General features: G+C 41.7%; 1 protein-coding gene and 2 long non-coding RNA genes across 5 annotated transcripts in view; 1 reads left to right on the top strand and 2 right to left on the bottom strand.

Annotated features, from left to right (window-relative positions):
• The window catches only part of LOC144382879 (uncharacterized), a 1041026-nt gene that overhangs the window by 109835 nt on the left and 903354 nt on the right, over positions 1-27837 (bottom strand). The window lies entirely within an intron of this gene.
• On the top strand, positions 522-27355 carry KIF23 (kinesin family member 23). Of its 3 annotated transcripts, XM_036113605.2 has the most exons (24): positions 522-609; positions 2109-2178; positions 3310-3438; positions 7354-7459; positions 7872-8008; positions 8199-8308; positions 8756-8926; positions 10178-10219; positions 10912-11024; positions 11176-11297; positions 12576-12678; positions 16916-16995; positions 17085-17204; positions 17438-17564; positions 17921-18079; positions 19011-19168; positions 19863-20036; positions 20320-20499; positions 20790-21101; positions 23887-24117; positions 24979-25061; positions 25213-25291; positions 25946-26016; positions 26788-27355. In XM_036113605.2, exons 1-24 carry the CDS (start codon positions 599-601, stop codon positions 26801-26803), a joined length of 2904 nt encoding a protein of 967 aa, XP_035969498.2. In that variant the 5' UTR covers positions 522-598; the 3' UTR covers positions 26804-27355. The 3 variants fall into 3 exon arrangements, with proteins under 3 accessions (XP_035969498.2, XP_077935278.1, XP_077935279.1); XM_078079152.1 differs by lacking the exon at positions 10178-10219; XM_078079153.1 differs by lacking the exon at positions 20790-21101.
• On the bottom strand, positions 17891-20326 carry LOC118549318 (uncharacterized). Its single transcript, XR_013450421.1, has 2 exons — positions 20063-20326; positions 17891-18042 (listed from the first exon to the last, which is right to left on the bottom strand). It is a non-coding gene; the product is annotated as an uncharacterized LOC118549318 (long non-coding RNA).

The following is a 27837-nucleotide window of genomic DNA, read 5'->3' as shown; positions in this document are numbered from 1 at the left end:
AAGAGCTGGAGGAACCAGAGAGGGAGAACCCAGGAAAGGTGAAGGAGAGAACGAAATCCAACATGATGAGGTGATGTGGAAGCCAGGGAGGGAGAGATGCGGGGCACAGCACAGGAACAGGACACTCCTGTGCGGGAACGCCTTTGACCTCCGAGTCGACCCTGGACTTGCCCTTCCATTGGACTTCCTGTGCTGTCGGGAAAAAAAAAACCCTCAGTTTCCTCCTGGGAAAGGGGAAGGGGTTGGATTTTACTACGTCTGAGGTCCCCGTTCCAGGCCCGCAGCCCTGACACCCAGACGCCGCGCGCTCTGGCCCGGCGGTCGCCTAGGAGACCAGCACCATTTCCGGCAGAGCAGTCATTTCCTCCGAGGCCCCGCCCTTTTCCCCGCGGGCGGGCGCTGATTGGCCCGTTTGAAATGCGCCGGGCGCGAGCTCACCTGGGCTCGCGGCGGCGTTTGCCGGCTTCCCGGAGCGCCGCGCCTCAGCCGCCGAGTCCCGCTTCCCGCGGTCCGTCCCTGTGGCCCGCCGCCCTCGCCAGCCCGCCCGATCGAGCCCGGCGCCCCGCGCGCGCGTCCGGCCAGCACGGAGCCCGCTGCCATGAAGCCAGCGTGAGTACCGGGCCGCGGGGCTGGGGCTGGCGTCTCCTCGGTCTGCACCGAGCCCCGTGCTGTCCGGGCCGCGGCCCCCAAAGTGGGAGCCCCCGCGTGGGCCGCTGAGGGGGGAGCCCGGGTGGCGGGGACCGGTCCGCGGCGCGCCCTCCACGACTCCCCCTCACGCCGGGGTCCGGCGTCCCGCCCCGCGCCTCCCGAGGGCAGGAGAGGCCGGCCCACGTCGGGGGAGGAGGGGAACGGGGAGCCCTGGGCCGGGCGGGCTCCCGTCAGCCGGGGTGCCACCCGCCTGGCTCCGGGACCGCCGCCGCCAGCCCTTAAGGAAGTGCCCCTTTCCCGCCCGGCCGCCGGCGCGCCCAGGTTGCACTCTGCCGCGGGTGCTGCGGGCGGGGGGTCGCCCCGCGGGCTGTGCCCTGGTAGTGGGGGCGCCGGGCGGCCTTCGTCCCTGGAGGGCCCTGGCCCCCCGCGAGCGCGGCGTGCTCTTCCGAGCCCAGCCGGTGGCCTGGAGGCCGAGACCAGGTACTGTGGCGGGAGTCTGGGCCGGCTGACCGTCCCGCTCCGCCCCCGAGCGCCCAAGCCCGCATTCCTGCCCCAGACCCGGCGCCCGCGCTGCCCCGCGTCCGGACCGCTCCTGGGTAAAAGCAATACTTTGCCAAACGCAGCTGGTTTTCTTAAGGGGCCGAAGTCAAAATCTTTTATCTTAAAAAACAAAAAAACAAAAATTGAGTTTAAGGAAAACCACAATACTTTGTACTGAAAACACTAATTTGCTTGTTTCATCTCGGAATGTGTTGAGAAAATATTTTAATAATCTGTAGTCCATGCCAATAATTACACTTAATTTTATTGTTAAATGTTCATCTGCACCGTAGATAAATGTGGGGGTTGCCTTGGAGGAAAGCCGCATGCTAGAGAAATTGGTGAAGTCAAAGTGTCTTTTTGTTTGGATTCTAAGAGATCAAGAAATTGCAGGTTGGAGACTAAATTTTGTTTGGGGACAAGATGATAGCTTGGAGAACTCAATAAACAATTGTTTCTTAAAAGTATAGACATGTTGATGAAAGAATGGATTTCCCCATCTACTTTTTTATCATTTGGTGAAGTTAATCCTTGTCAGTCTGCCTTGGCAATGGCTGTTGGAGCCCTGTGTGTGCTTGTGTGCATAGATAAATGCCTTCAAGATAAGCGTGGTCAGTTATCTGTAGATTTTTCAAATTTGCAGTGCTTTTGTAAAATTGTCCTTCAAGAAAAAATGCAAGCTATTTTAAATATAGAACTATTATCTAGTACTGAAACCATCTCCTGAACCCAGTTATCCTTACTTTTGCATTGTGTGCCACAAACTTTCTTCTAATGCAGCTTATTCTTATGTTGGGGTGTAATGTTTTGGAACTGCTAAGGGAGAACTTTATAAACCCTAGGAAGGTTGTCTCTGTATGAATTACAGGTAAGGTTTTTGTATGTTATTTTGAACTGAATTTTTTTTAACCTATGACCAGGAGGACTAAGACGCCCAGGAAACTTCTAGTGAAGAAAGGATCCCAAACGAGTCTTAAAGACCCAGTTGGGGTAAGGTCTCCTTATAAATATGTGTGTGTGTGTGTGTGTGTGTGTGTGTGTGTGTGTGTGTGTGTGTTTCTTCAGGCCTTTTCTGTCTTCTATATATACTTGGAAAGGTTGGAGATGTGGAAGCAGAGTCCGAAAACATTTAGTGAAATAGGTAAGGCTGGTTCCAGCTTTAAAATTTTGTTTCCATGGAGGATTCATAGTCCAGTAAAATGAAGTCTTTGGTTGTCAACTGCATAACTCCTATAACTAATTATAATTTGAAAAGTTAGATAATGAAAAATATTCTTCAACTGTCCTGGAGATTTCTTCCTGCTTTCTCGGAAGGCAGGGAAATTTCTGCTTGGATGAGCGTCCTCTCCCATCTTCAGGGCTGTTAAATAGTAACTGATGGCACACTTCATAAAGACTCTGGTGTAGAACAGTTTGATTCAGTCCAGTAACTAATCATAATAGCATGTATTTCATGAGTTTCAGGCTTGGGAACTTGCTTTTAAAGGCAAATGGCAAATAAAAGAAGGTTGGTTTGCTCTGGGATATTTTTCTCTCTCTCCTTCACTGGCGCTGGAATATGTCTCTTGTTTTAAGTTGAGGGAACCAGATACTTTGCACATACAGCTGAACAGTTTTTCCTTAACCCTATCACTGATTGAGAAGTCGTGTTTTGGATGTTGCGGTTATTTGTATATATGTATATTATTATACTTATTTGTATATATTTACTTGTATATTAAGTGTTAAGCTGCCAAGTTTTATTTGACATCCAATTTCAAAGAATTCTAACAGCTTTTCAAATAATTCTCATTGTATGATGTTATTAATTTTAGAAATTTTTGTATTAATGGTAGTATACAGCTTTATTCAATTTGTGCCAGTATAATAATACTGTAGAGAAGCTGTGTGATTTGATGCTTTTGTTATCCAAATTTGTTTTAATTCTATGTGTATTTAAAATCCCTTGTATCTGATATATCTGTTTACATCTGACAATTTCTGGTAGCAAGTTTTGGTTTTCATAGCTCTAAGTTTATATAAATCTCTTATGTTGAGAAACCAAGTGTTGGATGAATGAATGGGAAGCTTAAATGAAAAGTAGTCAACTTTCGTTCTGGAAGCACCTTCCTGTAATTTCAGGTATACTGTAGGGTGCGCCCACTGAGCCTTCCTGATCAAGAGTGCTGCATAGAAGTGATCAATAATACAACTGTTCAGCTTCATACTCCTGAGGGTTACAGACTCAACCGAAATGGAGACTACAAGGAGGTAATTCCCATTGGAACCAAGCTGTTTTTACTTGAGATGTTCTCTCCTGAAGGGCTTTACCATTTTTTACATTTAACACAATTCATGTTTCCACTTTTTTGAAAAACTTGTTTACTTCCCTATAACCACCATATATAAAGTGTGGATAGGCATATGTTTGGTATATTTGAGTTTAGAGGATTGCTTTTACAAGTTAATTTCTTGTACTGGATTATTTAAGAGTATAGGTTAGGGATCATTTAATGAATGATTGTGCTGGGTGGCTATACACACAGACACACATACATACAATTTCATGTGCATATTAAAATAGCAATAGGCATTGTGTATTTTCATGAAGTGTTATTTTTTAGTAAAATCTTGAGCAAAGTGAGTTTAGTTCAGTTCAACAAACATTACACTAAAGCTGCAGGGCAGAAAGAGATTTTCAAAAATGAGTAAGGCACAATCCTTCCCTTTACGGGGCTTACAGCTGAGTTGGAGGCACAGATAGAAGACAGACCGGTGTGCTGAAAGAGATGGACTATGGGAATGCAGGAGGAAGCATTGATTCAGACTGTTGTCTCTACTTTCTAGCAGCCTTTCACTCTCGTGCACCCTGCTCTTGTGAGCTTGTCAGAAGCCTACCAGTGGCCTCTGGACTGCTCATATTGGATGGACACCTCTTGTCCTCATAATCTGTTTCTCAGCAGGACCATCCTTCCTGAAGCCCTCTCCTGTCTCCTGTCCAGGTCTTCATGTTCTCGGCTCTCACTGTCCATCCTTTGTGGGCTCCTCTTCCTTTTCCAACCTCTCAGTAGTGGGGTGGGCTATACCCAGGGCTCTCTTCTCTACACTTTCCCACGGCTTTAAATGTTGGTTATACATAATAATTCTGGAGTTTTATCTTCAGCCTAGACCTTTTCTCACCTCTAAACTTGAACATCCACTGTTTGTATGTCATATAGGCATCTCAAATTCTGCGTGTCCAAAAGAACTCTTGATTTGTTTCCCCCTTTGAATCATTTCCTCCCTTGTCTTCTCTCAATCAATGGTAGCACCATGTGTCCCTGCTCGTATCCCATTCTATCAGTTCTGCTCCAATGTGAAACTGTCCTTTTGTTTCTATCTCCACTGCCACCGCCGGTCTTGGCCTTGCTATTATAATTACCAAGACTAGTGCTTCTCAAATGATCTGTGGTGAAGGAACAGCTTTTTAAGATTCTCAGTTTATCATGACTGATACTTTCATGTAGCTTTGCCATCTGAGTTAGTCCATAGAGAAGTGATTTGATAATCTGTTCAATGAGATGAGCCTAGTGATGACATGCTGGGATGTGGCAGCCATGTCAAATGGCTACAGAAGTTTCTAAACTTGGGGTGCCTGGGTGGCTCAGTCGTTAAGCGTCTGCCTTCGGCTCAGGTCATGATCCCAGGGTTCTGGGATCGAGCCCCGCGTCGGGCTCCCTGCTCTGTGGGAGGCCTGCTTCTCCCTCTTCCACTCCCCCTGCTTGTGTTCCCTCTCTCACTGTGTCTCTCTGTCAAAAAATTAATAAAATCTTTAAAAAAAAAAAAAAAAAGTTTCTAAACTTACTCCAGATTTCTCTAATTCTCTCCTTCTAGGGAAACAAAACAGTTTCCAGAGGGCCACTGGCTTGCTGACCATACTTTGAAATCTAACTGGACTGCTTGCTTCTTCTCTGAATCTTACTCTCCAGTCCATTTTCCACAGAGCCGCCAGAGAGATCTTTTAAAGTGTAAATCTGATCTGACCCTTTTCCTGTTTAAAATCTTTCAAGGCATAAAGTCTTTAAATGGCAAAATCCTGCTTAATTTGTTTCCTATCTATTTCTCCACGGTCATCTCTTGCTAGTCATCCAGTCCTTTGAGTTCCTTGGTTAAGCCCGGATCCTGCTTCAGGGCAGTTCTCTTGGCGTGGACTTTTCTTTCTCTTGACTCTTATCATGGATGGCTCCTCATCTGTGGATTTCAGCTTAAACATCACCTCCTGAGAGAGAGTGTCCAGACTACCTTATCAGAAGTGGCAGTCTTCCCTGCTTCTGTCCTGGTCTGCCCTTTATGTGCTTCCTTGAAAGCAATTAGCACATCAAGAGGTATGTTTATTGTCTCTTTCCCCTGCTATAATGTAAGCTTGGGCGGGGATATGCACCTTATCTGTCCTGTTCCCCATTCAGTGAATATGGATGAAGCATGAATGAATAGTCTGGGAAGGCTTCATGGAGGAGTGGGCCTTCAAAGAAGTCAAATAATTGAGAACTGCCTTACTGTGAAGAACTTCACTTCTCTATTAGATTAATTTCATATGTATAAGTAGACAGAAAGCTTGGTGAGGATTAGCAGTCCTCACTGCCTTGTCACAGAAGGCAGCGCTGGCCTGGAAATGGCTGGGATACCAGTCAGCACCATAGGATTGGGCAAGTTCCTCCTCTGGGCCTTGGTTTTCTTTACTGGTAAGGAGGGGTTTGTTCACAAGAACTTGGAGGTCATCTGACTGATCTGTCAGCACTATTTTATGTGTATCCTTTCCGTTCTAAGATTCTTTGTTCTTCTTGTGAACTCTACAGCTGTTTTACAGGATTGGAATAAAACCTTCACGAAGTGAGAGTTAGCCTAGCTGAAGCAGGTGTGTGATCTTTAACAAGTTATCAGATGAGCATAATAATAGTATGTAATCGAAGGTAAGAGTGAAATGATTCACTGCCAGGCTAAGGCAGTGCTTGGTACGTGTTGTATTAGTGTACGTTTGAGTACTATTCTAGACACGTCTCCTTTTGGGGGGACAGAACTGCTAATTTTAAAAACATAAGCGTCATGGTAGTGATATCTGTACAGGTTGAATTTAAGGACAAGGGTATAAAACAGGAAAGGGGGTGCTGCTTGACAAAGGCTATAATCCATAATAAATTCTAGTGAATGCTCATGTAACAAATAGCTCAGCAAGCACTGACCTTCGTGAAGTAAAAATTGCGAAATTCAGGAAGGTCACAGAAACAACTGTAATGTCTACAATACAAAAAAACTAAAAAATAACAAAAACAGAAATAATAAAACTTCAGGCTCTGGACAATTAGGACAATTTAGTTTACATGAAAATATATTTATATATACCTCAGTCCCCAATCAAATTTTCCAAATAGGAGTTTGGTAATATTTTTGGTAATATAGTTACAGCGTTATAATAATCATATTTTGATAGAGATTTGATAATTGAAGTATTGACTTTTTTAAAGGTCACAATTAAAACTTACTTCATAGAAAAACTCAGATGAGATTATATTTACAGTTCATTTCTGATTTTAAAATGGTACTGGTTTTATGCTGCTATGGCATTTTAAAAGAGCAAGTGATAAATTAGTATATGGAGAAAGGCTTGATGATTTTCACAAGTCTGTGACTGAGTCATGATAATTTTGATCTTTGTTGTCCAAAATCAGCCTTGGTCTGTGAAGCATTAGTGGACTTAAGACTTCTACATTCTCTTTATAAGGGGTATAATTGAGTTATGTCATGACTTTTTTAAGGGTTCCAAGTTTAAAGACTTCATGTTTTTTCTTTGTATGTCTAGATCTTAAATGTTCACTAAAAGACATCTGAATACATTTTTTTAATTTATTTTTTATTTTTTTATTTTTATTTTTTTTAAGATTTTATTTATTTGACAGAGAGAGACACAGCGAGAGAGGGAACACAAGCAGGGGGAGTGGGAGAGGGAGAAGCAGGCTTCCTGCTGAGCAGGGTGTCTGATGCTGGGCTCGATCCCAGGACCCTGGGATCGTGACCTGAGCCGAAGGCAGATGCTTAACAACTGAGCCACCCAGGAGCCCCCAACTGAATACATTTAAATGGGTGTATTTCTAGCTTAGATAGAGTGAAATTCCATTCATATGCTTTTTATTTTTTTCTTCTTCTTCACAGACTCAGTATTCATTTAAACAAGTATTTGGCATTCATACCACCCAGAAGGAACTCTTTGATGTTGTGGCTAATCCCTTGGTAGATGACCTCATTCATGGCAAAAATGGTATGATTATTGGAGTTTTTGTTACATTTTCTTTTTTGTCCCCCTCTGAAAAAACTTTTTTGATACTTGCATATTTGGTTTTGTTTGGCCTTGAATTCAGATTTGATTTGTTAGGGTGGTATAAAACCTGCTTTTTAAAATTTCTAATTTTTATTTAAGTAGGCTCCACCCTGGGCGTGGAGCCTAATGAAGGGCTTGAACTCACCACCCTGAGATCAAGACCTAAGCTGAGATTAAGAGTCGGATGCTTTACCGACTGAGCCGCCCAGGCGCCCCTAAATCCTGCTTTTTTGAGCTGGTTAATTTTAAGTGTTTCTTAATACAATGAAGAAATATTAAAAGTGGAGGACTTTTAAGATATAACCCAGTGTGACTTTCAATATATAACTCCACGTGACTTGCTACATTGTAGGTCTCCTTTTCACATATGGTGTGACAGGAAGTGGAAAAACTCACACGATGACTGGTTCTCCAGGAGAAGGAGGTCTGCTTCCTCGTTGTTTGGACATGATCTTTAACAGTATAGGGTCATTTCAAGCTAAACGATACGTAAGTGTAATTTCACTTGAGGGCATAGGGACCAAGAGACCTGTGGATACAGTAGTGTTAAAGGAAAAATAATTCACTGGATACATTTTGAAACCTTAAGTAGTAAATGTTTCTTATTTCTCAAATATGTTTCTTGCTATTTAAGTCAAATTCTTAAAAAATCATGGTCCGATTTTTACCCCCACTTCAGGTTTTTAAATCTAATGACAGGAATAGCATGGATATACAGTGTGAAGTTGACGCCTTGTTAGAACGGCAGAAAAGAGAAGCCATGCCCAATCCAAAGACTCCCTCTAGCAAGTAAGTGATTACATTCAATGTGACACTAGCCTAAGGGGAACCCTGTCTGGTGGCTTTCGCAGGCATAGGGAATGATGAACATGAAGGGGAGTTGGTCTGACAGTTGACTGTAGTGAGATCAGAGTTGAGGAATGTTCTTCATTAAGTTTATTTGCTCAGATGTTCTCTTTGGTTTTGAGCACATGGTCCTGGAATTTCTATTTAGAGAAAGTGCCACTCTGGGTGGGAGAGGGTAGAAAAGCCGGTGTTGTGTATCTGTAAGGACATGGGCGGGGGGTGGGGGGGGTACTGTTGGCTGACCATGAGTATCAATAGATTGCTTTGTGCATTTCTGCTTGCAGTGACAGGTCTTTTAACTTACATCTTTTAGTTTCCCCTTGAGATCATTTACTTTTGATACTGACTCAGTGTGAAAGAACAGACTTTTTGGCTTTTTTCTTTTTTCAGACGACAAGTAGACCCAGAGTTTGCAGATATGATAAATGTACAAGAATTCTGCAGAGCAGAAGAGGTTGATGAAGACAGCGTCTATGGTGTATTTGTCTCTTATATTGAAATATATAATAATTACATATATGATCTATTGGAAGAGGTGCCGTTTGATCCCATAAAGCCTAAGTAAGTAGTGAAGAGAGTCCCATGTTAGCTGCTTAACCTTGGGGAAGCCACTTTACCTCAGTGAGCCTTAGTTTTCTCAGTGATAAATGGTGATAATGCTTTTGTTTTCACAATGAAATGAAACTTGTATATCCTGCAGTTGGTGTTCAGTGCATAGTTTTATTCTTCACCAGACATGCAGCTATATTAGGGAACCAGTGGGTTAAGGCATCTAAGGAGAAGAGAGACCTGAATACTCATCTTAGACATTACTTTTGAGAACTCTTGGCCTTGGGGCTGTATTTTGAGAAGGACTGTAATTGTGTAAGGAAGTGTCCCTGTGGGGTTACCTTTCAAGAACCTAACACTTAGTGTTGGGAGTTCATAGCCACGTTAACCATCTGTGGTTGGTAATCTACAGAGCAGAGACCAAAGCTGTTGTCCATACAACTAATACAGATCTTTCATCCCTGATTAATATGAAGTTACATCTGTATCATCATTCCACCAGAGTTAAAAGACAACTCCTTAGATTTCCTTGGGTCTTGGCTGGCTCAGACTGAAGAGCAGTTACAGCCTGGCATCACCATCCGTGTTTGTGCCAGAGTGGACTCTGGAGGCTCATTTCATATTAGTATCTTGTTCTTGAGTTGATGGTTTTGTTCTTAAGCTAAATGCTTATCTTCAATGCTGTCTTTGTTAGGGCCTCTCAGAACATAAATAATATGAAGACTAACTGAACATTATTGGAGAAACAGCTGGATATTTAGAAAACAATGAGACTGAGAACAGGTTTAATAAATTACATTAAGCAATTTATGGATTACTTCCTTTCCCATTTGTTTCAGAGTATCAGTTGTGTGTACTCACTTTCCTCAACTTTTGTGGTGTCATTCGTTGCTACCAGTCCATTTCACTTTTTTGCGCATGTGCCAAGTTTCTGTTTGGTTTGTTTTAAATGAGATTATTTTCAAAGAAGCCTATCTTGGTTTTAGTCTTACAAAAGGAAGACTGACAAATGTGCCTTGCATGCCTTGTAACCTTTCTGGTAACTCCTTGAATGAACTCACTGGGTGCATATTTGGCACTGAATTCAGATTTAATTGGTTAGGTGGTGTTTATTCTGCTTTTTTGAGCTGGTTAACTTGAAAATATGATAAAGAAATATTGTAAGTAGAGGGTTTTTAAGAGCCGACTCATTGTGACCGTCACTACTGTGGACTGAGCCTGGCTGCTGTAGAAACAGTAACTTACACCTTATTCCTTTGGTAGGTGGAACAGTTGCAGCACGCCCATGAGGAACACAGATTTTGTGTATGTGATGACATTGACTCTTTCCTTAAGGAGAAAGGGTGCAGTTATACTAGTGGTTGGCGTCTGTGGCATGTTTGCATGTAGGTGGTTTTTCGCGGGCTGGCTGCTACCTCTAAGCCCTCCCTGCTGCCTGGGGAATCTGCCCTGTACTGAGTGATGGTGGCTGGCACACATTTCTACCCCCACCGCTCACGAGACTGAGACCCAGCAGGCTTTCCATCTTTATCCTACTGTGCAGATCAAAACCTGACCAGCCACTTTGAAAAGATTGCCACTCCTAGTATATACCAAACTCTTTCTGAATTTGTCTTTTGCTGATTCTGATGTGAGAACCAGCTCTCTACTGATCTTTAAAATTAGGGAAAGGCTAGATTTTGATGCTTAACCTGTGCATGTGATGTTGCTATAATACTGTTTTGTTCTCTACTTGTTTAGTAAGTGTTTTGTGTGCTTTATTAGAACAAATTAGAGCAAAGCTTCTAGAACATAGATTCCTGTGACCCCGTTATGTAACTAATCCTGACTATATACCCTTATACTTACCCAAATTTCCTATTTTTTTGGAGCTCTTGCCTATTCCTATTCCTATGGTAAGAATCGATGTCATGTGGCCTGGCATTTTAGTTCTAGTCTTCAGCTGAGATATTAGGATCTCATCATCTAGGAGACTGATGTCTTTTTCCTTCTCACAGACCGCCACAATCTAAATTGCTGCGTGAAGATAAGAACCATAACATGTATGTTGCAGGATGTACAGAAGTGGAAGTGAAATCTACTGAGGAGGCTTTTGAAGTTTTCTGGAGAGGTCAGAAACGGAGCTAAAATTAGGAAAATCTGAAACAATAAATATAATCCTGAGAGTTGCTGCTATAATTTGATGGCAGTACTTTGTCGTAGAAAGCATGTATACTGTAATGACTGAGTTCAGGTTTGATCAGTGATGTCTGTTATCACAGGCCAGAAAAAGAGACGTATTGCTAACACACATTTGAATCGTGAGTCCAGCCGTTCCCATAGCGTGTTCAACATTAAATTAGTTCAGGCTCCCTTGGATGCGGATGGAGACAACGTCTTACAGGTAAATTTGTAGTGTGTGGAGTTTTTCTTGTCTTAACTGAACCCTGAGTTTTTGGAACTAGAGTTAAATCAGGGAAGTTTGACTGCAATGAAGACTATTCTAGAATTATTAAATGTGGGTGATGACATTTAAAAATTGTTCCATTAGAGAGTGTGGTTTTGGGAAGCTGGCTATTGAATCTGAGAACCTGGAATTTTGCTGTGAAAAAGGTTTATAAATCTTTTATAAATCTCTTTAATAGAGGAGGTAAAATGAGTATGTATGAGTCATTATTTTATCTCTGAAGACTCATTTTGTATGTGGGAATTCAGTTAATGGTTTTAAAATGTCAGCGGTTAACTTTCCAGGGTAGGTATGGTTTAGGAGATGACAATTCTAAATTATTCTTCTCTTGGCTGATAGGCCAGTAGGGCTCCCATTTGCCGAACATCCTTTACTGCTGGCCTGTCACACTACAAGGCTTACATCAATTAGTAAAAGCATTTGAGCTGAATAGGAATCATTTAATAACTTTAAGCTATTAAAGTGTAATTCCATGTGAACATTATCATGAAGGTTTCCGCATGTCATGAGAAGATGTACGGCAGCGTACTGAAGACCACCAGGATTCGAATTCTGAGTCCTATTAATTTGCCAGCTGTCTGACCTATCATAAACTCTTTATAATGTTGTGAGGATTAAAGGAGGCAATGTATCTAGAGTTCTCAGGCCAGGGCCTGACTTAACACAGACTCAGCACTTATAAATGTTAGCTAGAAAACGCCTGTAAGTCAAGCCTCCATATACGCTTGCTGTCCTTTGAACACCTCTAATATTACAAATCAGTTATGTACCTCTTACTTTTCATTTCTTATACAATTAGAGTATTATGAAATTTTTCGATTATAAAATTGTTAAGTATCTAGTTATAGAAAAATTTAGGATAGGCCTGTTCTAGACTCACTACTTAGCAGACATGGATTGAGATCTTGCGCATGAGGTGCTGTGCAGGGTGCTAGAGATGAGCACATTGGTTGACAGGCAGTCCCTGCTTTCATGGAGCTTAGAGTATAATGTGGAAGACCAGACAGTGGGCAAGTCATCATCACTACCATGAGTATATTGAGCATATGCTCTTAGCAGACTCTTCCCCCAAAACCTGTATCGTTTGACCCTACTGTTTTGACTTGTGCAAACATGATATTCATAAGACTTAATGATTTGTTGACTGGAATATATTTAAAGAACATTGTAAACCAGTTATACCTTATGTTATTGGCATTACGATCTTCCCTTCAGGAAAAGGAACAAATCACTATAAGCCAGTTGTCCCTGGTAGATCTTGCTGGAAGTGAAAGAACGAACCGGACAAAAGCAGAAGGGAACAGATTACGTGAAGCTGGTGAGCACAGCATAGTAGTGATTGATTGCTACAACTTTCAAAAACTTGCAATGCCAGGCTGTCATCTGCTTATTGATAGGTGGTTTAAGCATAATTGTCTTCAATTTTGGTAATTTAGAGGCTTAGTGGTCATTGCTGTTTCTTTAGTAATGCTGATTTGGTATCAGTATGTTACAATACACTGACTTCTTGAAGAATAAGGGTAAGAGGGACGCCTGGGTGGCTCAGTTGGTTAAGCGACTGCCTTCGGCTCAGGTCATGATCCTGGAGTCCTGGGATCGAGTCCCGCATCGGGCTCCCTGCTGAGCAGGGAGTCTGCTTCTTCCTCTGACCCTCCCCTCTCTCATGTGCGCGCTCTCTCTCACTCATTCTCTCTCTCTCAAATAAATAAAATCTTAAAAAAAAAAAAAAAAGAATAAGGGTAAGTGATTAAAATAAATATAAAGCAAGTTATATTCATATTGTATCTATTGTCAGTAAACTACTAGATCCTTAAAATTAAGTGATTGTTTAACAGTGATTCCAACATTCATACTGGTGAAAATTAGCTTTTAGAGGTGGGAAAAATCTTTGAACACAAAGCGGATTGGAAGGAAATCTGTGTTTTTTTGTGTTTGTTTTTTTTTAATCTTTCATTAGTGTAGCCATTCAGGTTATGTTTTACATAATAGCATTTATGGAGTGTGTACTGTGCACTAGTATTTGAACACTCATCCAGTCTGGGGGTGTGTGTAAGGGGAAGTTTAGGGGGGAAACTCATGAAGTTGACACTTCAATTGAGTGAGCTATATGGAAGATAGGGTTAAAGTCATCCTTGACAGAGGAGGCAGCCACTTGTAAACTGAGAATATGGCAGGGTCAAGGTCCCTGAAGTGGAAGGGTGTGGGTTGGTGACCCATGACAACTGAGGCGGCAGAGCAAGGCAAGGCCAAGAGGACTCTTGTCTGTCATATTAAAAAGTCTGAATTTTGTCCTGAAGGAATAATGGTGGTTGCCAATTATTAAAGGACTAGTGTGTATCTCAGTATTAACAATGCATGGGCTCCATTTCTTGATTCTGACCTTTCAGGATTGTGTCATACCCATTTTTCAGATGAGGAAATGGGTTGGGAGAGGTTATGTAATTTTCCTAAGACTGGAGCCTGGGTTTAAACCGAGGTTGGCTGGATTCTCAACACTGTGTCTTTCCACGGTTATACAGCCTCCCCTTAAAGTCAACAAAGATTTAGATCTTTAGAAAGATTGTTTTCCCATATAGAGGATTAATGTACCGAGGCAGGTCTAGAGATATGAAGAGCAGTTGGGAGCCTTTTGCAGTAATTCAGAGGAGCAATCTTGTGCCCTGGAGGCAGGGGTGTGAGAAAAGTGAGAGCTAGTTAGGAAGTCGAATTGCATGTGGACAGGAAGCAGGAGGGGAGGGCAGATCCAAGATCTTGGCTGAGAGAGCAGTTTGAGGTGCAGGTGTGGGCCATTACAGCGTTTGTGCCGGATGTGTTCAGCTTATTCCAGTTCAAGTGCCTAGTCACTGGATGTACACGCATTTGCAAGGAGAGAGATTTGGCTTGAGGTGTATAGGTTTAGGTTTTGCCAATATGATGGAAGCAACAGAGGAGATGAGATTATTCATGGAGGACACATGGGAACAGGCTGAGGGCAAAGCCTTGAGGAACAGATGCTTGAGGTGATTGATTTGAAGAGCCTGGGAAGGAGAAAGAAGGTGATAGCTAAGTGAGATGACAAAAAAAACTCCACATTATATATGTGTATATAAGACAGAGAATCTGGAAACCAGATCATGAGAGGAAGGATTCACCTTGATGGGAAGAGGTTTATCTCAGTGGAAGAAAGTAGAAGCTTGAGGGTTTTGATGCTTTGGGAAAAAACCAGAAAGGACTAGCAGTGTTGATATGGATGGGGAACAGGTCACAGGTGGGACAAAAACGAGGGCGTGAGCATGGGAAGAAGAGGAGATTGTGGTTGGGGCACAGGTTTCTAGAGGTGGTGCGGTTCTGAGTGATAAAGAAGTGGGGTGTGGGCATAGCTGTGCGGCTCCCATGGTGAAGAGAGAGACTGACTGGAGTTGAGGGAGTGGGGGTCCTCTGGCAGCATGTTAGAGTAGTCCTCACCGACACCAGAATGACCCAGGAGCAGGCATGTGGGGGAACATGGAAGGGCAGCAGTTAGGGACTAGGAGAATGTTGCTGGCCTCCTCTGCTCACCATCCTTATAAAATGTCAGGCTTCAGAAAACAAGCAATTTTCACTTGGGCTGCAGCAGGGAGCACTGTCCTTCTGACAGTTAGAGGGTAAGCCTGCAGGGCTTTGCACCATGACTGCATGGACACTTCTCAGAATAATCCTGAGTGAATAACATAAAATACACAGGATTACAGAGGAAACTGATTAGATGGAAATGTGTTTTAAAAGAGGGAGAAAGAGCGCACGAGCAGAGGGCAGGGCAGAGGGAGAGGGAGAAGCAGACTCCCTGCTGAACAGGGAGCATAATGTGGGGCTCGATCCCAGGACCTTGAGATCATGACCTGAGCTGAAGTCAGACACTTAACTGATTGAGCCACCCAGGTGCAACCCACCCTCCCCCTTTTAAAGTAAGCTCCATGCCCAGCGTGGAGCTCAAGGCAGGGCTTGAACTCACGACCCTGAGATCAAGAACTGAGCTGCTATCAAGAGGTGGATGCCTGGGGTGCTTGGGTTGCTCAGTTGGTTGGGTGTCTGACTCTTGGTTCAGCTCAGGTCACGATCTCCTAGTCATGAGATCAAGCCCCACGTCAGGTTCCACGCTCAGCAGGGAGTCTGCTTGAGATCCTCTCCCTCTCCCTCTGCCCCTTACCCTGCTTGTACTCTCTCTGAAATCAATCAATCAATCTTAATAAAAAAGAGTCTGATGGCTGACTGAGCCACCCAGGTGCCCCCCCAAAAGTATTCTTAAGGCATTTGTCACTACAATAATTTACATGCTTCTTTATTAATGCCCTAATTAAAGATGCACCAGTAGGTCTTATAACTACATAATTTCAAAGTAGTAATGAATATAAATATCTTGATCAGCAATAAACTGTAATGTGTTGTAAAATTACCTATGATTTGTACTGACAAAAATCACAGGTACCACTAATATTTTTGGCCTACATTCATAATTGAAAGGAACTGCTAAATTTCAGAAGTCAGGAAAAAATAAAGGTATAATTTATTTCCCATCCAAGTATGCAGACTTCCTGAAACATACCCATGGACAACATGGACCCCAGGTTAAGAAACCCTGGCAATTAGTGAGAGATGGGTAGAGCTCTCTGTGAGAGGTGTGAAGATGTAGTGAAGTCTGTTAACAGGAATTTGGGTTCCAGAGAGCACAGTGGAAGCAGGAAGGACACCAGGAGTTGGGGTCAAGGAAGAGGAATCATGAATCATGGGACAATATGGAGGCACAGATGAGCTCTGTGTTTTGAGAGGTGACCAAGAATGAGAGCATGGTGGGGGTTAGCTGATGTATTTGGGGGTCTCTGCAAGTGAGATCTCCTGCATTACTGGAGGCTTGACGAAGTCAGGCTTGCCTTGGCTCGGAAGTCCAAACAGGAGTGGTCAGAAGTAACAGCTGTGTTGCCTTAGTAATCTTGTTTGGGGGCGCCTGGCTGGCTCAAGTATAGCATGTGACTCTTGACCTCAGGGTTGTGAGTTCGAGTCCCACATTGGGTGTAGAGATTACTTAGAAATAATAAAATCTTAAAAAAAAAAAAAGAATCCTTGTTTGGCTGTGGAGGGGACAGAGTTAGCTGGATCCTAACACACATCACTGTTGGAAACAGGAGACCCTCTGGGTGCTGGGGGGACTTCAGTGCTGATGAAGCCTGAAATTGTCATGCTTTTGAGATAATATTTTAATATGAGGATATTAAACATCTGCATCTAATATACTTTCATAGAATTTAAGATTTGGAAGAAACTTTATGGGCCATGAAGTATATAATGTTGCATTCCATGGACAGTCCTTTTGATAGAATCCTTGAAGGATGGTGTTCAACCCCCTCTTGAAACACTGATATTAAAATACTCCTGAAATACTGCCAGGCCATGTGAGGACAGCTCCTTAGATTGAGCCACTAAAACCTGTTAGTTGTAATTTCCATATAGTATTTCTATAAGTGGGGATTTTATAGGCAGATAGACCACATTGTAGCTACTCTATTGTTTTCAAATGTCTCCTGTTTATATTTTCCTGTCAGGTAACATTAATCAGTCATTAATGACGCTAAGAACATGTATGGAAGTCCTGAGAGAGAACCAAATGTACGGAACTAACAAAGTAAGCAACAGCCTGTCATCCATCATTTGTAGAGCTTTGTTTGTGTGCATTCTTGTGCCTTATATATTTGGGTTTGAATGTATTTACAGATGGTTCCATACCGAGATTCAAAGTTAACCCATCTGTTCAAGAACTACTTCGATGGGGAAGGTAAAGTACGCATGATCGTGTGTGTGAATCCAAAGGCTGAAGATTATGAAGAGAGCTTGGTAATTTTGATATATTTATCTTATAAAGTCTCAGAGTTTCTATGGAGAAAACAACTATTTGGATGTGAAGAATGACATTTTAAATATTTTTAAAACTGATACAGAACCATTAGTTACAGAAATGAACTAATGACCAATTTATTATTTCATTAAGTATTTTCTGAAGGACTTGAATATGCTGATTTATAAAAACAAAAACAAAAAACCCCCCTCTGATGTGTTTTGTATCTTAGCAAGTTATGAGATTTGCAGAAGTGACCCAAGAAGTTGAAGTGGCAAGACCAGTGGACAAGGCAATATGTGGTTTGACGCCTGGAAGGAGATACAGAAACCAGGCTCGGGGAGGTCCAGTTGGAGATGGTATGATTTGGTGTCACATCATGTGCACACTGATATCTGTTGGTCTCTCGTTCCTTAAAATCGATTTCACATTAGAGAACTACTACTTACTTCCCTTCCTCTCAAGAACCAAGTGCAAAAAAAAAAAAAGAACCAAAGTGTAAATGAGATAAATAAGTTTTCTTTTGTTACATACTATAACTCTTTTTTTCCCCACTTTTCCTTTTTTATACCTCATTTTTAAGGAAGTATGATCGTGACAACTCAAGAAAGTACATGGTTCATTGAACTGGGGGTTATTCTAATCACAAGGATTTAAGTTATTTAAATAAGCTTTCTCTCCTGTGTAACTTATAATTTTTTATAATTCAATGCAGAACCATTGGTTACAGAAGTGGTTTTACAGAGTTTTCCACCTCTGCCATCCTGTGAACTTTTGGATATCAACGACGAGCAGACTCTTCCCAGGCTGATCGAGGCATTAGAGAAACGACATCACCTACGGCAGATGATGATCGATGAGTTTCACAAACAATGTAAGGGCCAAAAGCGGTCTGCGATCATTTCAACTCCAGAAATTTTAACGAATCTGAGATCTTTAAGGAAGGGTTATTTGTTTCTGCACTTTGTAGTGTTCAAGGAATTGTTCATTTAGACTGACAAGGAACTTTCCCACAGGTCATAAAACAGAAGAAACAGGTGGGTGTGTATTCTCTCCCTTTTTAAAATCTACAGTGGTGGACACAAAGGAGTAATAGCTACTTTGCTTTCAGTTCCTACTAGTTACTTACTTTGGCAAGGCACTTCATAAATACTACATATTAAAGACTGTCTTTGGGCAAATGACTTCATCTTCCACTTCTTGGTCTCCCTATCTGCAAAATGAGGATTTGAACTGTTCTTACTTCAGAGGGTGTTGTGGGAATGAGGTAATATGTGAGAATCATGTAGAACAGTGAACAAACAGCCTGGTACATACAAGTGCTCAGTGAGCAGGTCTACGATTTTTATCATCATCAATTCATTTGAATCTTCAGTGGAAAAGTGTGAGATAAGTGGTATCTATAGCCCTGTTTTGAAGGGAGGAAATGTGCTCAGAAAAATTAAGTAACTTGCCCAAGTCACATAACTAGTAATTGGTGTACCAGCGATTTCAAGTCCAACTGATCCTAAATCTGTTATTTCTGTTTTTGCATTTGTTTTGAAGCAAATTACTTACCTGTAAGGGCTGACAAGGAATGCCGTAGTGCAAAATGAAAGACTCCGTGTTTTTCAGTACAAACCAGCCTCTAGGAGTATCTCTCATGTAGATTTGGGAACCAGACTCTTGATTTCCTTCTCAACGTGTTTTCTGCCACAGACTAACCCTCATGATTGGCTGAATAGCTACATACCGGTTAGGAAAAGTTGACTTCACTGGTTATTTTGGAATCGGGAGTAAACTTGGCCTGCATGCTTTTGTTTCAGCTATTACATTTAAAGCGTTGTTGCAAGAGTTCGACAGTGCTGTTTTAAATAAAGAAAACTACATTCAAGGAAAACTAAATGAAAAAGAAAAGGTGATCTCAGGACAGAAATTGGAAATAGAACGACTGGAGAAGAAAAACAAAACTTTAGAGTATAAGGTTTGTTTTGGCATGACTTAGTGGATGTGCGTGCTGGCAGGTTAGCACTGCTTTGTGTGACCTAGTGTTCGCCCTCCCGGCCTTTCACCACTGCTGACTGAGGGAGAGGCAGCACCCGGCTCCTTACTAATCTCTACCTCACCCCAGAAGAAGAAATGTGAGTGAAGAGCTTTAGAGGGGTAATATACTCTTTTAATTTTCTGCGTTAGACTTTACCAACTGGAGAGAATGTTCTTGGACCAAACAAGTGAGTTTTTAGAGGGCTTTCCTGAATTTAGCTCTGGTTATGGCTTGCTTTTTGACTTAGGATGATAGGTTTGTTCTTTTATTTACAGAGTATCATTTAGGGGGTACCCATAAATGATATTCATTCTAGACAGAAGCTCATCTCAACCAATAGTGTCCTCTCTTCTGAAAACAGCCTTAAAAACAAAATTCAGGTCTAATTTTAGGTGAAAATCATTTTCACATGAAGTCAATTAAAGCTTCGTCTTTTCTGTGAGGACCTTGTTTAGAAGTTCTAACTTCTAGGAATGGAGGTGGGAATTCAGATGAAATTGTAGAGGGAACTGTTTTCTCCATGATTTTTCTTTCCACAACTATGCCCGCATGAGCAAATCACGAAAGTGATTAGTTCACAGCTACATGCAGTGTTTATAAGCCAGATCCTGAACAGAACGGTCTGCCTTCCCAGATTGAGATTTTAGAGAAGACAACTACGATCTATGAAGAAGATAAGCGCACTTTGCAACAGGAACTCGAGACTCAGAACCAGAAACTTCAGCGGCAATTTTCTGACAAACGCAGACTGGAAGCCAGGCTGCAAGGCATGGTGACGGAAACGACCATGAAGTGGGAGAAAGAATGCGTGAGTGTCGCTCCCGCGGTGCTTACCTCTGGGACGAGGACTGATTTCCACCTGAGGTGTTCTGAATCGTGTTCCCAGGCCTAGGGTTTTGGTGGTGGCGGCAGCGGCGGCAGCAGGAGCCTCTGTTCAGTCCATTCCATTTCCTTTCTCTGCCCTTAAAATGCATGATGAGACGTGCTGGACTCCGGGAGGCCGGTCATTCTTAGGAAATGGGGTGGCTTGGTGGTTGGGTGCGTGCGTTTGGTGTGACTGAATTAGAGATGTGTCCCTGTCGCTAACCTAGGAGCGCCGGGTGGCAGCCAAGCAGCTGGAGATGCAAAATAAACTCTGGGTCAAAGATGAGAAACTGAAACAACTGAAGGCTATTGTTACGGAACCCAAAGCCGAAAAGCCAGAGAGACCCTCTCGGGAGCGGGACCGGGAAAAAGGCACTCAAAGAGCTGTCTCCCCGTCACCAGTACCTGTAAGTTCTTCGTGGCTGGGGAGTCACGTGCACTAGAGAAAATCTGTTCAGATTAGGTAACTTTCTAGGCCGCTCCATTTGTTGTTTTAGATTACTTACTGTATTTCTCCAACTTCACTATGTAAATATTTCTAAGTTTAGCATAAACACAAATTTAGTGCAAATTCAGAATAAAACATTGAGTAACTCAGTAAAAATAATTCTAACATGTGCTAAAATGACAGAAAAGCAGTGAATTGTTTCTCTCGGTGTTTCAGTCTTGCTCATTAATTTCTCTTCCATTTTTTTAGCTTTCTAGTAACTATATTGCTCAGATTCCCACCGGCCAGCAGCTCCTGAGCCAGCCGCAGCTACGTAGGCGCTCTAACTCTTGCAGCAGCATTTCTGTAGCTTCCTGTATTTCGGAATGGGAGCAGAAAATGCCTCCGTACAACACACCTGTCCATGTCACCTCTATTGCAAGGCGTAGGCAGCAGGAGCCAGGACAAAGTAAAACTTGTGTCGTGTCAGACAGAAGGCGAGGCATGTACTGGACGGAAGGCAGGGAGGTGGTTCCCACACTGAGAAATGAGGTAGAGCTAGAAGAGGACCACTGCTGCAGGGTCAGTGCTGGTGTTCTCTTAAAGCATCGTAGCCGGAGCGTCGAATCTCGGGGCTTGGTGGGGGTTTCTGTGACTTGATTCATTCAGAAAGTTCAATGGAAAGATGGGCGAACTCTAAATATAAACAAGGTCTAATTTTTCTGTTATTTACTTTGAAAAACCACCCTGAACTTGAGGCCTAGCTCTTCATCTGAAAGAGCTGTAACACATCTGGCCACCGTGAGACCGCCAGCGAACACGGGTCAGTGGGGCGCATCCCGGGGTAACCTGGGCTTTTCATTTGCAGAAGCTAATGAGCAGCCACAAAATCAGCGCATGAGTGTCTCAGAGCACATTTTCCATTTTTTCTTTGTTTTCCTTCCTCAAATTTTTTGCTGCTTTTGAACTTTTATTTTTAAAGTTATTTTCTCAAACTTATTTTGAAAAGTTTCAAACTCAAAAGTTGAGTTACCTTACCTCTTACCTAGATTTACCAATTGTCATTTATATAGATATATAATCATTTTTTCCTTGAACTTCTGAAAGGAACTCCCTACCCTCTGTGACACGTCATCCCTACTAAGGACATTGTCCTGTATAAACAGTCTTTATCAAATCTAAGAAAGTTAACATTAATTGAATAAATATCCTCTATTTTTAATCTATGATCCTAACAAAGTGAATGCCCTGCATGTGGTTATTATGTATCTTCAATCTCTTTTAATATAAAATAGTCTCCCGGCCACACACTTTTTTTGATTTTCATGATCTTGACTGTTTTTGAATAGTCCAGGCCTGTTGTTTTGTAACTACTGAAGGTTTGCATGTCCAGTAAATTGTTTTTAATCTCAAGACCTTTATCTCAACCTATAAAGGCTCGGCCTCAGTCAAGGGTGTTTAAAGAAATTCACGCTTAAATTCTCTTCTTAAGGATTAAAGTTTTTCCTTTGACTCTGAATAAATGGACCAAGTTAATATTGTGGGTTTATATTTAGTAAAATCTTACTATAGTTCTTTTAGAATTTGTCTTTTAACAAATTAATAGTATTTTACTTTAGATTTCCTATAATTTAGGGTACAGATAAGCTTCATTTAGATGGCCTGCACTCCTGCTTATTAAGGGATAGTAATGAATTGCAAGGTATTTACCAAGACAACAGATGATTCTAAAGCCTAAGTTCTTTACTTTGCAAATTTTGCTTGAAAACTTTTTAGGGAGCAAATTATGGTGACTGGTCTTTCTGATCAACTCTAATAAATCCCCTTTATTTTTCATGAAAGTTTACAGAGTGAACACTGTTCAAGGCCTGCTTAAGCCTGGTCAACATTAATGTGGTATCTAATTCGGCTCTCAGATATTTAAGAGGATTTACTAGAGATCCTTTAACTTCTCACTTGAAATCAGATCTTTTTAGAAGTGCAGCAAAGTTTAGGCTAGTATCAACAACATATCTAGGTTTGTTTTGGCCAAAAATTATGTCAGGTGGGCTGAATTTATACTTCAGTGAGGAAGAAGTTGTAAATATCTTTGATTCCATAAATGATAGTAGATTGTAATAATTATCTTTCTGAAGCTAGTTTCATAATGCATTTATTGCTAAATGTGTTCAGGAAAACTATCACCTTTGCTAAATGGTAGGTCACGAGAGCCTGACTTTCTTGTTCAACATCAGGCCACTTTAAGAATGGAAAGTTTCCTGGGTTGCTGGAGGCGTGGGCATCTTCTGTGGCCAACTCTATGGCCCAGGTTCTATAGTAGCGATGACTTGTCACTAGCACTTCAGCTGTTGATTGTGATTACATAGGGGAAACGCTTCAGTTCCCCAGACAGGCATCTTAAAGTTAGGACCTTCGTATGTGACCAGCTTGGAAGGATTTGGCCTGTGACAGACTGTTTCATTTGCTGTCAGTTATACAAACAGATGTATGAAGCAATGAGTTGTCTTTGGAACTATGTTCTGTATGTGAAATACTTTTTCTTGGCCTGAATGTGCTAAATTTAACTTTCCCAGATTTACATGATAGTCAACTGGAAGCAACTAGTTTTTTATTATATGATTGATAGAGACTGATTTGATACTACATTTTTAGTTTGGTTCTTGGAATCTTCATGAAATGTTTGAGAAAAAAAAATAGTTGGTATATTTTAGCCATTATTGTATTTGAACTTGTCATGAAGTTCTGTTTGAGATTTTAAGATCTCAAAGCAGTCAGAAGTACTTCATTTATATTCTCTTAATCATTTTATACATAGGTTTCTTATTATACCTTATGTTCTTTAGCATTTTGGCCCATACAGTCCATTAGTTTTTACTTATTTATTGTTTGTCTTTGTATACGGAGTGTTTTCCTCTTTGTTTAGAGGCCCGTGGCATGTTTAGGGCTTTTATTGACCTCATCTGAAGTTTTTAACATAGTTGTGGACCTAACAGAGTCCCTTACAATGGCAGGCACAAATAATGGTTTTGATAGGGAATATAAAATGAATTCTCCTGAATACCACCTACGCAGGAAAGCCTGGCAGCATAACCAGAAGTTTTCCTTCCATTGTTTTGCTGAAAGAGAAGCTCCCTGGTGTAGAATGTATAATAGACAAGCGGTATTAAAAGATGTTTGTTGGTCTTGTGCTTAAATACAAAGACAACATTTAACTTACCTGAGTAACATATTTAGCTTTTGAAAGGCTTGTGCATTTGTTTTGACACTGTCCTCAACTAATGTAGCCAAACCTGCTGCACTTCTAATAATACCCTTAAATTAATGCTGGGTTATGCTTGTTTCTCGATTCCTCTTTCAACCTGATCAGAACGCACCACCAATTCGTCTCCGCCACAGACGATCTCGCTCTGCAGGAGACAGATGGGTAGATCATAAGCCTGCCTCTAACGTGCAAACTGAGACAGTCATGCAGCCACATGTCCCTCACGCCATCACAGTATCTGTTGCAAATGAAAAGGCACTAGCTAAGTGTGAGAAGTACATGCTGACCCACCAGGAACTAGCCTCCGATGGGGAGATTGAAACTAAACTAATCAAGGTAAAAACAAATTGACACAGGACGAAAAACACAGAAAGTCAACTTCGCCAAAAACCACTTACTATTCTGTTCCTTTGATGACACACAGGCAGTGTCAACGAAGATACATGGGTGTTGATACAACCTTTTTGTTTGTTTCTTAGAAAACTAAAGGAACTGCTCAGGCTCTAAATCTGCTAAACTAGGACTAAATCAGCTGCTCTCTAGTGAACTGTCTCAGATCCTCAGGATTCTGTTAGAGGAACTCCAGATCTATTATGTACTTGTAGAGTTAGTTTTAACCACTACTGTAAAAGTAAACCCAAACAAAGAACTCCTACCATTTGTCAGTTCCAGATAAAAAACCCATGTTAAAATGTGACCTATCAACATTTCTTATTACTGAGCTACCCAGAGCCCTTTCCCTTCCCTCGCCTATAGAAAAATTATCCTTTGATCAGAGAGTCAATGAATAATGGGGGAAGTAAAAGCCAACTGGAGAAAATTTAATTTAGAGGATGGTTCTTAATTATAACCAGAGTTACAAATAAGACTGTACTATGAGGGAGGTGGTATACCCAGAGGACAGTATAATGCCTTAGAACATTTAGAAATTTCTGGTAGATTTCTTGACCCTTGGTATTTTTAAATTATAGACTGAACAAAAAGGAATATTTTTTGCAATTTAAGAATGTTACTGATTATATTGCATTGGACTTTTGTTTAGTGAGAGAGAATTTCTCAAGTACTTTAATAGCACAGTCTGCAGCACCATCTGGTTTTCGTGACTAGGGCTTTATTTACTGTTTCATGGGGAATCTTAAGTTCAGTTCGAAATACATGTATATCAAAGTATAATGCTGACCTTTCTCTCGGCTTCAGGGTGATGTTTATAAAACAAGAGGTGGTGGACAGTCTGTTCAGTTTACGGATATTGAGACTTTAAAACAAGAATCGCCAACTGGGTGAGTGATCATCAGATGTCTCTCTTCAGAGGGCTATAGCTTTCTTAGCTGCTTATTCTTGCAGAACACAATATCCTATAAGATGTAGCATTAATTATCTGAAAGAGTGTAGTGATATCCCATGTCTAGTATTTTTCCTGTTTTTCCACAGTCGAAAACGAAGATCTTCCACAGCAGCACCTGCCCCACCAGATGGTACAGAGTCGGAATGGACTGATGTAGAAACAAGGGTAGGGGTAAAAATTAAATATTTGTCTGCTTCATGAAAGTTAGGGGCAACCTATTTTAAGCCCCCGGCTCCAGCTTTTCCTGCTCTCTGAAGCAGCTGAGGTCTGATCTGACATTGCCAGTGGGGCCTGTAGGCATGGTTCCCTGCGAACCTGCCAAGGTCCTCCTGTTTATTTAGTCTGCTCCTACTGGAGCTCTCTGGCTCAAGGTTCCTGTTTTCAGTGTAGAGGGATAGGGCCCGAGGATCGAGTCAGAGAGCATCCCTGTAGAATAACAACAGTTCACATCAAATTGGTGGGAATGAATCTTCACAGAAGCACAATGCCCTGTGGAACTGTTACTCACTGTTACTCCTGATGAGAGCCTCCTCTAGAAAGAGCATGGGAAGGGTAGATGGTGTTAGGAGGCCAAGCTCTGGCCCTGGTCACTAACCTCAAGAAAATTACCTGCATGATCTCTAGAGACCCTTCCAGCTCACCATCTTTGGGGCCTCTGTCAAATAAACTGCACGGATCTGGTATTTTAACATAGGTGTCTCTGCTGCACTAGAAAGCAATGTGGGATTCCACTGGGGCTGAGCCCGTCTGAGCAGAACTGTGTTTATAGACTCTAGAGAGAGGAGCTGATCTTTTCCTCTTCTGTAATGTTCCTATTAGTGTTCTGTGGCTGTGGAGATGAGAGCAGGATCTCAGCTGGGACCTGGATATCAGCATCATGCACAACCCAAGTGAGTCCTGACTAATTGGGCCTTTCTGTGTGTGTTCTCCCTCCTCTAGTATTTCCACTATCACCGCTTCTCCCTACTATCCACTTCTAAGAGGACATATGTGGTTTCTGTTTACCCCTTGGACTATCTGGGTCCTCTAGCAGACTTCAACAGCAGGGCTGAGAACCTCAGAACGCGTGGTAAGAGCATTAACAGGAGGTGACGGAAGATTGCTCATGCTCATTGATACTCTGTTAGCGCTCATAAAGCTCTCAGAGGCTGGACTGAGATCACCTGTAAGGAGGGAGGCTGGAGGCTTTAGTCAGGGATGACAGCTCTTCCGGTTCTTTATTCTTTCCGAACTTGCCTCTTGGTCTCATTATAGTGCGAAGTGTTCACTAAAATAAAACGGAATGTGGAATTTATGGTAGGGGAAGGAATCACACTTTTCCTTCTATTAAAGCACATACCCAAGAGTCTGGTCTATTCATTTTCCATATTAGTAAAACCCCCTTTCAAATGTTTACCTATACAAATCTTTGTGTCCATTTTTAACACATGTATTCCTTAGGCAAGTTGGAAAATCACTGCAATAGGATGAAGGCAGGAATCCTGCTTTTTAAATTTAATACTGGGTACATATATTTTATAACCGTTACTTGCTTTCTCAGGATTTGAACTTTCTCACAGTAAAACCTGAGTTCTTGTAAAGCCTTTCCTAGGAGATCCAATTGCTATGAATGTGTCACTGATTGCAACAGTCAATACTAAATGCTGGTTTTCACGTTTTAGGCGCAAGAAACCATGACCTGACAATCTCATTTGTGTTGGTGATTTCTCCAAAGCCATGCCAGGAGTCTTCTGAGTCATCTTGCAGCTTTGTTGAATACTGAATATCACAGACCTCAGATACATCATACACTGGTGCAGATCAGAGATCCCCCTATGGTTCCAAAGATATCTAGGATTCAGCACACTTTTTATATTCCATGCCTTGCCATATGAACTTTTTAATAATGCTATTGTTTTGTATATTTCTTATATACTTAATAACTAATTCACACAAGTGTTTTGTCCTGGGTGCTTAAGGAAAAATATATGTAGATCACACTTTTTTTTGTGACGTTTCCTGCTCTTGTCTGGATACTTAAGGTTTTATAAACAGAACAAATGCTGCTATAGATTAGCTTGCAAGAATGCACTTTAGACACATTTGACAATTCAAACTTTCAAAATAAGGATGCCAATAACTGGCTAATACTAAAGCCATTTTAGGAAGTTGTTTTGAATTTTGTATGTATATATCCACTTTCTGACCTTATAGCTATGCGAAAAGAATTGAAATAAACACTAAGAAATACAGTTGTGCGACAGTCATTTAACGCATACTCCTAGCATCTAGCGTCATGCCTTGCATTGAGCTGATGCTCATTTGTTTCTCTCATCCTGTTTTAAAGCACACAAAGGAACAGCTTCAAAACAGGGTACTTCTCCTGCCCAGGGACGCATTTCACCCCAGCAGCACAGCTTTGAGGAGGGACCTCCTTGACTGGGGAGATGGAGAGGGAGAGGAAATGGAAACTAGAAGACTATTAAAGGACATTGAAGGAACATTCCCTGCTATCTGCTTTGGGATTTCAGTAAGAGGTCCACACAAGGACCTCTGGGACTACCCTGTTTCAGGCTCCCCCTACCAGCCTGTAGGCAACCACAAAGCACGGTGCTAAGCCTACACTTCCCCTCATTCCCTACCTCTGTTGCCAGCTTCTGGACTGACTTTTTTTTACATGTAGTCCTGAGTGCAGCTCCAGAACCAGCTCAGGTGAGGAGAAGCCAAAAACT

The sequence above is a fragment of the Halichoerus grypus genome, chromosome 8 (genome assembly GCF_964656455.1).
Source record: "Halichoerus grypus chromosome 8, mHalGry1.hap1.1, whole genome shotgun sequence".
Classification (NCBI taxonomy): domain Eukaryota; kingdom Metazoa; phylum Chordata; class Mammalia; order Carnivora; family Phocidae; genus Halichoerus; species Halichoerus grypus.
This window is presented reverse-complemented; position numbering and strand designations above follow the sequence as displayed.